Below are 12,550 nucleotides of genomic sequence, written 5' to 3'. Positions count from 1 at the left end.
AGCCTGCTCACTCAAGGACACGACAGCAAATGTAAACTAGAGCCAAAGTGGTTACAGGAAGTAGAAAACATGAGCAGCGAATGGGAAAGGTGGAAGGAGACAGGCTTCACCAAGATCATTTTTTGTCAAAAAAGCACAAAGGTGTCGGAGCCGATTGGCCCGGCCAAAACCGTAGCAGGAATTTCTTGGATGATAAAGCGCTGGCGTCACCGTGACGGCACGCGCATCCGTACTTGGTCGCTGTTGTGTGCGGCATTTGACAGTTGAAGTTGAGTTACATCCCGGGTTCATTAGCACCGGAAACCTTGACCCGTTTCTGACTTGTTTGCGTCGCACCACTTTGCTGCTTCGGCGCAACGTGGTCGCATGTGTGGAAAAGTTATTTTAAGCATCTCCTCGAGCTTGTGTGTGCTTCCTAGCCTAACTATATCCCTTTTTTTCGTATAGTCTTCGTGCTGGGTACGTACGTACTCCTGCTGCAGGCGTACAGTTGTACAGTTTGTACATGTATATGTTGTGTACTAGCATCAGTCGTGGCCGTCCGATCGCGGTGCTTGTTTCTATACTAAGAGATCGGACGGTTTATATATACCGAGTGATCTCATAGACCCATGGGGATGTCTGTGAGAACTGCAGAGGCTTCGGGCCCATGGATGGTTGACGTGGCGCTGGCGGGGCCGGCTTGGAAGTAGGACGACACGGGGTCGTCCACGCTGGCGGAGAGCGGGTCCGCGCGACCCGACAGGCCTTGCGGGTCCGGTTGTTGGTACTGGTAGTCGTCGATGGGCCCCCACAGGCCCAGCTCCTTTTCCAAATCTTCCAACCACCACTCCTTTCCGTCCTCGTCGTCGGCCGTTGCGGCGCTCGCCTCTGGTCCCTTGCCGTCGCACGGCGCCGCATTGCTCCACGGGACCTGCGCCGTTTCGGCGCAGGCGCCGGCGCCGCCTTCGCCGTCCATGATGCTCCACAGCTCCGGCACGATGTCGATCTCCGGCAGGTCGAGCAGCGCGCCGTCGTCCACCACGCACGTCGGGGACGCGGACGAGCAGCGCGAGGTCGGCGCCGAAGAGATGGCCGGGCAGTGCGTGTTGGTGACGGTGTCCAGCAGCATGTCGAGGTCGAAGCCGAGGTCCAGCATGGGGATCTCGATCTTCTCCAGCTCCAATTCTAGTTCTAGTTCCTTGCTGGTGTTGCTCTGCTCGCCGGACTCGCCGCTGGAGCAGTTGGTCGTGGTGGTGGTCGTGGTGGTTGTGGAAGAGGATGGAGACGGAGACGGCGCCGGCACGTCGGCGCAGGTGGTTTTCTTCTTGCCCTTGGCCCCGCCCTTCTTCTGCTCCCCGGCGCTGGCCGCCACCCGCTTCTTGAGGTGCGTGTTCCAGACGTTCTTGATCTCGTTGTCGGTCCTCCCCGGCAGGCACGCCGCGATCTTGGACCACCTGGACAGCAATTGTTAGCCCACTGCAGTTGATTACACATGTATGGAGCTTTCTTCAGGGTGCTGCAAAAGGAAAGCGATGAACGCACTTGTTGCCGAGCATGTTGTGCAGCTTGATGAGGGTCTCCTCCTCCTCGACGGTGAAGTTGCCGCGCTTGAGGTCGGGCCGGAGGTAGTTGATCCACCGGAGGCGGCAGCTCTTGCCGCACCGGAGCAAACCTGTCGAACCAAAACACATCACATGCATCAGTCGAGTTCTCCCTTAAGCAAAAATTGGCATGAACTCATGCTACTGTTCGATCGACGGCGAGGCATTACCTGCTTGCTTGGGCAGGGCGCGCCAGTTGGCGTGGCCGAACTTCTGAATGTAGGCGATGAGGCGCATGTCCTCCTCCGGCGTCCAGGAGCCCCTGTTGAGCCCCACCTTGGCGCAGCACGGTGCCCGGCCTTTCCCCATCGGCCCCTCCTTCCCTCCCACCGCTTCAAACAGCTAGCTAGCCCGAATGGTCGCCGGCCGGCCGATGGCCTGTCTCCGCGCTAGCTGTTGCTGTTGCGCTCTCTTGTGCCGGAGGTGTGCGAGATGCAACCGGGACACTGGCCGGGCCGCCGGTATATATACACGCGCGCGGGGTGAAACTTTGGCTGCTGCGCGTCCCGTCCCCTGACCCTGCGACAGCTGACACCCAGCCAGCCACGGCCTGGTCCGTGTGCTCATGTGTCTGCCGCTGCCCCCGTCCCCACCGCTCACCAAACCCGGCCCCGCCTGTCACCACTACACCTGGGCTGCGCTACACTATACACCTGAGCCCGTCCGTCCCGATCGATCCATCCGTCCCCGACGAGAAGGTGGCGGATCGCCTTGCGTGTGTCTGTGATTCTGTCGGGCTAGTTTATTTCCCGGTCGCCTGATTTCCTCGGCCGCGGGCGGGCCTGCCGACGTTGCGCCGCCGCGGTCTTGGTGGGGTTCTCTTCTCTCCTTTCGTGCCTCGTACGATGTCCGGCTGGGACCGGCGGGATCGCGTGGTCGCCCCCACGACCGGACGTGTGCCCCCGCCCCGGCGATCCGCGTCACGGCGACACGGCGGCACCCAGACAGTCCATGGCTCATGATCTGGCAATGGCGAAAACACACACACCCACAAGAAAAAGTAGGTTAACCGGGACAGGGACGGGCCGCGGAACGGAACGGATCTCTCCTCCTTTGCATGATTCGTCCAGATCAGTTTCTTAATGGCGGGGAACAGTTAGCAAATAAAGCGGCTTTGCTTGGAACCAAATTTATCGCCGGGATTGGGGAACAGTACGCGCAGCACTGTTGGGAGGCTCCGATAGGCGAATCAGCGCAGCGTTAGCATGCACCCTACGATTCATTAGACTCGCTGCCTAATTCGTCCCGTTTTTATTTTTCTTCCCCAATTATAACCCGCGGGGGAACTGCAGCTGCAGGACGGTGGCGGATCGCAACCCCGCAACAAACAGTCGAGCTCGCGATCAAAAGCGAATGAATAATCATAATTGGACCGCATGTTTTTGCTGCTCCTTTTTAATAATTCGTTTCAAAGGGAAAAACGTCGTCCCCGATCGAGTACGGGTATGGTATGATTTGATTAAACGGCCTCAGCGCCGAAGTTTTCAATGTCCACAGTTAAGTACGGATATGGGATAATATATATGTGGTGGTAACTAGTAGCCGTTCAAATGGTAAATTTGTTATGTGTTCTCAAAGCATGCATATATAGAACTACTTGTAAAATTGCTGCGATTTGGGGAGTGCTGCTTGAGCTGATCCACGTAATTAAGCACACGTGATGTTTACTGTTGGCTGATTTAGGTTTCTACCAGGCCCAGGAATGGGATGTTTACTGGAGGCTGGAGCTGGAGGCCGGGTTGCATTTGAACTTCACTTTCCTGCATGCATTATCCATCCACCCAAATTTGACCGGAGACGTGGCCGTGTGTCCGGCAAATAACGCTTGTTGCATTGCATCCAGGAAGAAATTGTCACCTCAGGGCTCCGAGCCGCTACCTCAAATCGCAGACAGTTTCGTGATGGAAGCAATTTGGCTGTAGACTAATTGGGGCGCCCAATTTGGCAAGAGAGTGCCTTGACCATCTAACCGCATGCCTTCCATGCACATAGACGACCGGAGTGGGCGCACATGCATGATCGGTGCCGCGTCGCATTTCTTATTTGGTTCCATGAGGGAATCAGGGCAGCAGGAACGCTATCTCTCGCTAATCATTTCGACGCAATATACTACGAGTGCTCCTGTAAAATATCCATATAATAGTAGCCGGCGAGGCTCACATTCTGAATTGGAAATTATCTGCATGCTTCCTTGGTTTAAATAACAAAACAAATCGTGCATGCACTCTGCGCATCTAAAATAGTGTCTGCGAGAACAGGACGGATCATGTTTCGGTTGGAAGCTTTTGATCCTTGCAGCTAGTCCGACAATGGCGGCATTAGACAATTCGGTTTTGTAGGACTGTCAGCAGTTGAGCAGGATCTCTACAATAATAACTCCATTATAAAGTAATCTTGGCAGCTGAGAGCTAGCTGCGACGTCAAACATAATTATTTCGAGCTCCGCAAGCTGCAGGCTGCTAGCACTACCTAGTAGTCCTGCTCCCATGCATGTACCAGCTAGCTAGCTAGCTACCCTGGTCTGCTGATGATTGCAGAAGATTGTATACAGGAAATCAGGAGCCAAGGTGCGTTCTTGGCGATGACTAAGCCGGTGCCTGCCCTTGAACAACCGGTCGCTTTCCTACCGGCGACCGCAGCAGATTCTTTGCTGCGTGCGTGTGTGTGTGCCCCAGCGGCTCGGGTCTTTGGGTTAGGGTAACCAACATCAACATGCGCTGCCGCTCTACCTTCCCCTGCACCTAACCCTTGACAAGGTGCCTCCCTTCTCTCCGGTGTTGAAAAAAGACGCATTGCGGACTCGTATTGTGTCGCCGCGTGGTTCCATTGGTCAGGCCCTGGAGAGAGAAGCATAGAAAAGAAAACAATGGACTCGCGCCCCGCCATAGTCTTTTTGTTAAAGCTTTCTTGACCTGCAGGCAGGCTGCAGCCACTGTGTGATCCCCTACCTAGATCTGAATGACATTTTAGCTAACCTCATCGGTGACATGTTGCACGGACAGACAGGATGGATAATAATAAGTCAATCGCATGAGGAGGACGAGGGGGGGAGACATCACATCCGACTCCGAGCATGAGTGCTCTGTGGGCAAGGCTAGGATGCCTGCCTATCCTGGGGCTGCTACTCTCTTTTTCCCGCCTTTTGAGCTCCGATTTCACAGAAGTGAAACTAGATGTGCCAGAAAACTAAATAATTTTACTTCTGTCTATGCTGGCGGTGCCTTTGGTCCTAAGTTTGTAAACCAGCCAAACTCGACTTTCAGTTAGCCCCTTGTCTCACTCAAATCTTTTTTTAATCTGATTGAGCAATAGGCTCTGACAAATCATTATAAATAATATGCAGATTTTAAAAAAGATGCCGCTTAATAAGTGAAATAATTATTTAATTTGAAAACCTACTTTTGTGAAGAGATATATAAATCTAATTAAAAATATCCTAAAACCCGAGAATCAACAAAATAAAACCAAAACCAATTTTTTTGGCGTGCTTTTGGTCCCTAAACTCCTAAATCAGCCAAACTTGACTTTTAGTTAGTCCCTTAGGCTGGTCACAATGGAAGTATCAAAGTATCATGCATTTTAACTAGACATTTTTGCTGAGGTGACACACAATTAAATGGGAAAATAGATGGTTGAGTGTCATGATATGATACCATATCATATTAAATGATGTACTAGTATGCAGTGGCGGACCAAGGAATGGACCAGGCCCCAGGCAGGCTATGTTTACTATAGCACTCTAGCTACAGTAAATGCTACAATCAACAAACTAATTGGGCCTCATGCCCCAGGCCACCACCCGGGCTGCCTGGGGCTGAATCCTCCACTGCTAGTATGTGTCATGCATAACAATAAATAATGTCACTATGATACCAAGTTATGATACTATGCACCGTGGAGATAGTATCATGCATGATTATGTACAACCACAAAACCGATAAACCCAATACAACATGAAAAGTCGTAATAAATCAATGGAAGAATATGCATATTTTACAAAATTAATGATCACTTAATAAATGAAATAATTGTTTATTATAAAATTCTATTTTCCCAAAAAAACTAATTAAAAATAACATAAAAGAAGAACATAAATTTGAACAATTATTCCAAATATTTTTTTAATATGGAGATGTTACAATTGGAAAATATTTAGAAAATTAGAAAAAAAAGGGGAATATGTATTCTGGGAAAAACAAAGAGTTAGAGAAAGTTCACAAATAATTCACGAACATTCAATAAAGTCTTAAACGTGCCCCTCTAAAGTTTGAGGCAAATGGACCATCTCCTTTAGAAAAGTAGTGGAATCCTGCAAGTTATTAGTTATTACTGGGTTTATGAGCATTCATGGAAGATTATTTTATACCCACTTTGCACGGATATATTGAACTTCTTTTGTTACCCTGCCCCATTGCCAAAATTCAATGATTCCTCATTTTTTTAATCCAGATTCAAATATTTGCATTTCTAAGTTTTTTTTTCATTCCTCCGAATGCTCCTTTTTTGGGGTTCATTCCTTTTGTGCCGAATTGACCGTCGGGTCATTTGCCGAACATAAAATCGGTTCGGATGAGGAGCCAACTCGGTCATGTTTGCCTAGATTTAGATTTTTTTAGGAACCAAGGTTAGATCAACTTAATTATTTGGGGGACCAAATTTTATTGTTGTCATGTTGCAGGTACTCACAGAGAAAGACTGCTTTGAGCCAAAAGGCTAGATGCACTAGCGCATGCGCTTTGCTTTTGCAAACACAAAAAAACATAATAAACAAAAAACAGATAAACCCAATACAACCCGAAAACTCAAAATAAACAAAAACCGATAAACCTAATACAACATAGAAACTCATAATAAACAAAGAATATGAAGATTTATAAAAAATAATTATCAATTAATAAGTGAATTAAATTGTTTATTTTCAAAACCTAATTTCATTGAAAATATATTAAAATCTAACTAATAATCAAGTATAAAAGGGAATTATTTTTGGAAAACCCAGAGCACTAGAGAAAGTTTGCAAATATAATTTACGGATTATGAGCATTCATGGAAGATCATTGTATAGCCCTTTTGCATGAATGTATTGAACTTCTTTTGTTACGCTATGTTCCCCGTCACAAAATTAAGGTTTTTTCTATGAATGTTTCCGTATATTTCGATATAATTTTGAATATTCTCATATCTTAAAGTAACACTTTCCCCATTTCCCCTGAGTGTCCCTATTTTATTTTCGTCCATTCCTTTTATGCTGAATAGACTGTCGGGTCATTTGTTGAACATCATAGTGGTTCGGGTGAGAAGCCATATCAATCATGTGTGCCTAATTTTAGGCTTTTGGTACCAATATTAGATTCAACTAGTTTTGGGGAGACTAGCTATTTTCCTGTCATGAACAGAGGATTTGGTTTTTCATGTACCCTCAGAGGAAGGGTTAGAAAGAAAAGACTAGACACACTAGCACATGCACTTCGCTTTTGAAAATACGCGCACGCAAAAGCCAAAACGTGACCAAAGAGACCAAATATGTGTTGTCATGTTGCACATATGCACGGAGAAAGACTTGGAAAGAAAAGGCTAGGAACACTAGCACACGAGGTATGCCTTTGCGAACACGAAAACTCAAAATAAACAAAAACTAGTAAACCCAATACAATCCGAAAACTCATAATAACAAAAGGTTGATAAGCCCAATACAACCCCAAAAGTCATTATAAACAAAGAATATGCAGATTTATAAAAATATGCCTTAATAATAAATTTTTATTTTGAAAACCTAATTTTATTGAGAATGTACTAAAATTTTATAAATAATCAAGTAAACTGGGGAATTAAGAAAATAAAAAAATTGAAATATTATTCCACATAAGTTTTCAAAATATGGGGATGTTGTAGATGGAAAATATTCAGAAAAATAAAAAAAATATTGGGAATAGGTATTCTGGGAAAACCAGAGGATTAGAGAAAGCTCCTAAAAATAATCTCCGGATTATGAGCATTCATGGAACATCATTGTAGACCCCTTTTGCGTGAATGTATTGAACTTCTTCTGTTACCCTATGTTCCCCGTTTCTAAATTAAGGGTTTTGATATAGTTTCGAATGTTCTCACATCTTAAAGTAATAAATTTTCCCATTTCCCCTGAGTGTTCCTGTTTTATTTTTACCCATTCCTTTTATGCCGAATAGACTGTCGGGTCATTTGCCGAACACCATAGCGGTTCGGGTGAGGAGCCGTATCAGTCATGTACGCCTAGTTTTAGGCTTTTAGGTGTACCAATATCGGATTCAACTATTTGTTGTGAGACCAACTATTTTGCTGTCATGAACAGGGGATTTGGTATTGCACGTACGCCCGGAGAAAGGCTCGGGAGGAAAAGACTAGGCACACTAGCACACGCGCTTCGCTTTTGCAAAAAATACAAAAGGCCAAAAACGTGACCCCCTCATTTTCTAAAAGCAACACATTTTGCTTTATTAGTGGTTTGGTGTACTTGATGGACTGTTTGATATGCTGTGTAGACCGGAGAAGGACAAACAAGGACCAAAATTAGTAGTACCACCACCACACAACATGGTGAAGCACGTTCGGTTTCCTTCCCTTGTACTAAAACAAATGACCGGGTGGCAACTTGCGAATGCGGCCGTACAGCAGGACGCTGCTCCGTGCGGCTTTTTTGAAGGGAAAATTTGGAACGCGGCGGAAAGGAAACGAGATAGAGAATCTACAGAGATCAGCAGCGGCTGCGGCTCAGTGCCGGTAGGTGACGACTGCTCCGGACAAAGGATTTCGCCCCGCCCCGCATGGCACCAAAAGAGGCTTCAACCAGCGGCGCTCGCTCTCTTTTCCGCGAGACCTTTTGCGCGGCAGCAATGAGGATTGATGATGGTACCGCCGCCCGTTTTCAACATGCGAGGACTTGGGATCGGCTGCGTGATGGCGACGACGGACGGAGCATCGATCTCTGATCTGACGCCGGTCGACCCAATTGATGAAGCACGCAGCGTCGCCGGCCCTTGGCCCGGGACCCCGCCACGCGCGCAAGAACCTCGACCCCCGGCGCGCTGTGTGTGAACCACGGGCGCGCGCGCCGCACTTGTTGCCCGGAGCCGGCCGGGCCGGGGTCTAGTCTACGAGCCTTGTTGCACCATACAGATGAGATCATTATCGTCGGTGGTGTGTCGGGATGCCAAAGTTGACGCACGTACGGCCGCCCCGGCCGGACGAGTGTCACCGTCGGCACCACACATTCGCTCGCTCTGTCTGTCTGACCCAGGTTTACCGGGCGACCCCACATGAACACGAGTCGCAACAGCGCCTCTCCTTTTGCGTCCTTGTGTTGTACTCTAGCCGTGAAACGAAAAGGGAAATCAATCAAAGAAAATGGTCCTTCTTTTGTTTCCTTTGGCGTTGCACACCGCCATGTTGGACTCATTTTTCGATCGCATTGTACGATGGCTTTTGTACGCTTGTGCGGTCAAGTATACGGATCGTCGGTCGACGCCGACGTCGTAATGCTATGACACGAGTCCGTTTCGAAAAAGTAATGCTAGGACACGAGGTTGTTATATATGCCGTCCTTTCTTATAAAAAAGTTTTGCTGTATGTCAGTCGTAAAGAATAGTGTACTCTACTTAGTCGATGTTATAGGTCGGCAATTGATTGCTAAAAGATTGACGCGGATGGCCTGGGAGATTATCGAACAAGTGTTTGGCTGGGCTCCCAGAACATGGAGCTTGCATGTTGCTTGATGCTCATTTCTTAAAAAGTGATCCATGGCGACGTATCATGCCTTTCTTCAGCTCTCGTTAGCGGTTGTTAATTTTTGCAATCTCGGTAACAATCACTTGACCTATGACCTAAGTTTCGCGATTGAGTAGTATGCGGTCGTTGTATCTTGCGAACTACCGCACGTGTTGTTCTGGAGTAGGTTGAAGTCCGGGTGCTATCTATTTTCTAAAAATACAATACGACACGTGGGCTACTTCTATGAAAGCACATATGCACAACCTACCTTTATGAACTCCCACGAGAGACGGAGTCAGCAATCTTTAAGATTGATGAAGTGACCACGAGTGCCTTGTAATCGAGGGGAATGCGAGCACCCGTGCTAAGTCTAAAACTTAAACCTGACTGGACTAGTTTCATCACAAAAAACTTAACCATGTGAGCTACGCTCAATTTGCTGTGCATGTTATCTATTGTGAAACTCTAATTACAGTAATAAAACAGAGGGCACAAGAGGACCCAAGCCAACAAAAGTTCAAACACCTATCCATGGTCAATAAGTCAAAGAGAAGAAGAGATTAAAAAATCAACATGAAAGCCTAAATGAAAGAATCCCAAGATGGATGACTGATAGATGCGATAGTCCACCATGGACTAGCACCACGCTCTCATACTTGGTTCATCATGGACTAGTGGAACAAAGATTACCAAACTTGCCCTTCCTACTACCGCATCAAGGTGGCATCGATCATATGTAAAAGGCTATAACAATGTCCTAACCACAAAAGTTGAGATACCCCTTAATCTCTTGTTGTCTTGACAACGACAATAAAAACAACATGCTTTTTATAATTATTAGGTATGTCACGACGTAATGATGTGTATTATAACATTGAAATCAAAATCGAGATGTATATCAAAGGTAATGAGATAAAAATGGCTATGTGCATCGCTTGATGCAGAGGCCGGGGGTTATCCTCCTTTTCAAAAGAAAACGTCATGAGATGACACAAATTCCAGCGAAAAAGGTCTTCCTTTTTCAGATTTCTTTTTAGCTTTATTTGTCAATGTAGATCAATTATGGTTTGAAGTTTATGCCATGGTAATTCAACAATATGTTCTAGAAAACGCTTGACTTTCACGATAATTTATGTATACCATTTTTTTTAACGTCGATATCACTTATCACATGCTCAAGCAGTGGCGGAGCTTGAAACAAAAAGCAGGGCGGGCTGGGCAGGCTAAGCTGAAGCAAGTTATCTCTCGGCTGGTGTTTCACATCCTGATATAGGTGAGCAGTAGAAGGAAATGCTCCTAAGTTGGGCGGGCCATGGCCTCGTTTTGCCCTAAGGTAGCTCCGCCAGTGCCCTCAAGGAGTGTTGTATTTTGTATCTAGCCAGAGAAATCATATATGGTGCTCCCAACTTTTGTGGTGTATACAAGCATATTAAAAAAATCTAGTATATATGTTAGATGTGTATTTAATATAAAAAAACACTAGATGCATATGGTGTTGATGATATCAATCTTTTACAGATTCCATAGTGACTTTCTGGTAGTACTTCAATCTGGCATTATTTATGGAAATGACAGGTGCACAAAGAAATATCCTTTGCCTACAAATGAGATAGATAGGTGCACAAGGGGCTAGATAATACAGGTGGGTCCTGGGTAGTTACGGAAATGATTATATGTGCCAAAGCAAAGCTAGGAGCTAGCTTGTGAATCATTTAGTACGTCAGGGGTTACATAACTTGTTTGAAGCATTGGAGGTCAAATGTTCACGACAAAACTGCATCTACAAGTCTCTGGCCAAGTCCACAAAATTCATGACAGCCAAGTCTGCTTTGAAAATCTTCGGTTTTGGGGCTCGACCATTTCCATGGGAACGCGACGTTCGAATGTCTACGGACGGAAGCGACGATATAGCTCATAGGTCACCCAGCCGGCCGTAAGCAAAGCATGGCGTCGCTACATTTTCTCGCCAACCTAGAGCTTCAGTTTTCTAATCATCTTCAGCAAGTGGGAGTTGGAACTGATGAGCCAATGGTAGTAAGTCGCACCCCAGTTTACTTTCCGAAATCTGGTCTCTGGCCAAGTCTACAAATTTCATGACAGCCAAGTCTATACTTTGAAATTCATAGATTTCTGAGACACCGTTTCCATGTGAACGAGACGTTTGAAGGTCTACTACTTATGGAAGCTTGTATTTTTTTTGAGAATCACCGGGGGGGGGGGGGGGGGGGGGGGGGGGGGGGGAGTTCCCCCACCCGAATATATTACTCAAAGGACTGCCGAGGCAGTAAGAACAACATTACATAGGCACGGTGCATCGTGCAGAAAGGTAGGAGCACCACGAGAAGACGTCCTCCTTGTCTTGTGTAAGCACAAGACGATGAGACCACAGGTCCAGTGCGGAAATAAGGTTTCTAAGGGTTATTACAACGCTTTGATCAATCATCCTAAATACCATGTCGTTGCGAGCAGACCAGATCATCCATAATAGGGCCAAGAGGACTGAAGGCCATGCGGAAGTAGGGAGGTGGGTAGGGATATCGGCATCCCAGAGGTCTGTGATGTCGTCAGACAGAGGCAGAAAACCCAGGCGTTGCCAGATCCTGTTGGCGAGGGGGCATGATATGAACAGGTGGTTGGAGTCTTCTGGCAGCCTTGCGCACTGAGGACATATATCTGAGAGGATCATATGTTTGTGTGCAAGGTTGCATCTGGTGTTGAGGCGGTCCTTGAAGAGCAGCCAGGCGAATACTTTGAGCTTACGAGGTATCTTTGCGGACCAGATAAGCGGGGCATGATGATCATGCTCAGTTTGTTCCATGATGGCGGCGTATGCATGCTTGGTGGAGAAGGCAATGCCGTGTCGAAGGAACCGTTGGTCTTCCCCAGTCGAGGGCATAAAATCCTGCAAGACAGCCACAAGCGAGACAAGTTCTTGTTCTGCCATAAGGGAGAGACGGTTACGGGGGTTAGCTTGAATACCGAAATGCATAATGTTAGCCACTTTCACCAGCTGTAGAGTGGAGTGGGAGAATAAGTGGGGGAAGGTAGTGGCTAGGGGTTGTGGAGTCAACCAGGTATCTAGCCAAAAGTAGGTGTGTGAGCCGCTGTTTGTCAACACAAAGGTTATATTTTGGAGGGAGGCGAGCTGTTGTGAAATGGTGCGGCAAAGGAAAGAGGTTTGCGGGGGTGGTGAGACTAGAGCATTAGGGTGTTGGAGATCTAGC

The 12,550-nt window shown here is 46.9% G+C and overlaps 1 protein-coding gene across 1 annotated transcript; it reads right to left on the bottom strand.

Moving 5' to 3' along the window:
• Window positions 1–233: 233 nt before the first annotated feature.
• LOC123186010 (myb-related protein Zm1) lies at window positions 234–2,015 on the bottom strand. The gene is made up of 3 exons (XM_044597808.1): window positions 1,754–2,015; window positions 1,525–1,654; window positions 234–1,436 (listed from the first exon to the last, which is right to left on the bottom strand). Exons 1-3 carry the CDS (start codon window positions 1,890–1,892, stop codon window positions 602–604), a joined length of 1,104 nt encoding a protein of 367 aa, XP_044453743.1. The 5' UTR covers window positions 1,893–2,015; the 3' UTR covers window positions 234–601.
• Window positions 2,016–12,550: the final 10,535 nt, after the last annotated feature.

This window comes from Triticum aestivum, chromosome 2A, assembly GCF_018294505.1.
Source record: "Triticum aestivum cultivar Chinese Spring chromosome 2A, IWGSC CS RefSeq v2.1, whole genome shotgun sequence".
NCBI classification, from domain to species: Eukaryota; Viridiplantae; Streptophyta; class Magnoliopsida; order Poales; family Poaceae; genus Triticum; species Triticum aestivum.
The sequence above is the reverse complement of the archived record's forward strand: the minus strand, read 5'-3'. Positions and strand labels throughout refer to the sequence as shown.

Coding starts and splice junctions, on each gene's coding strand:
- LOC123186010 (XM_044597808.1), bottom strand. CDS start 1,892: ATGGGGAAAGGCCGGGCACCGTGCTGCGCCAAGGTGGGGCTCAACAGG. Junction 1,655..1,753: donor CGCCCTGCCCAAGCAAGCAG/GTAATGCCTCGC, acceptor TTGGTTCGACAG/GTTTGCTCCGGTGCGGCAAG. Junction 1,437..1,524: donor CACAACATGCTCGGCAACAA/GTGCGTTCATCG, acceptor ATTGCTGTCCAG/GTGGTCCAAGATCGCGGCGT.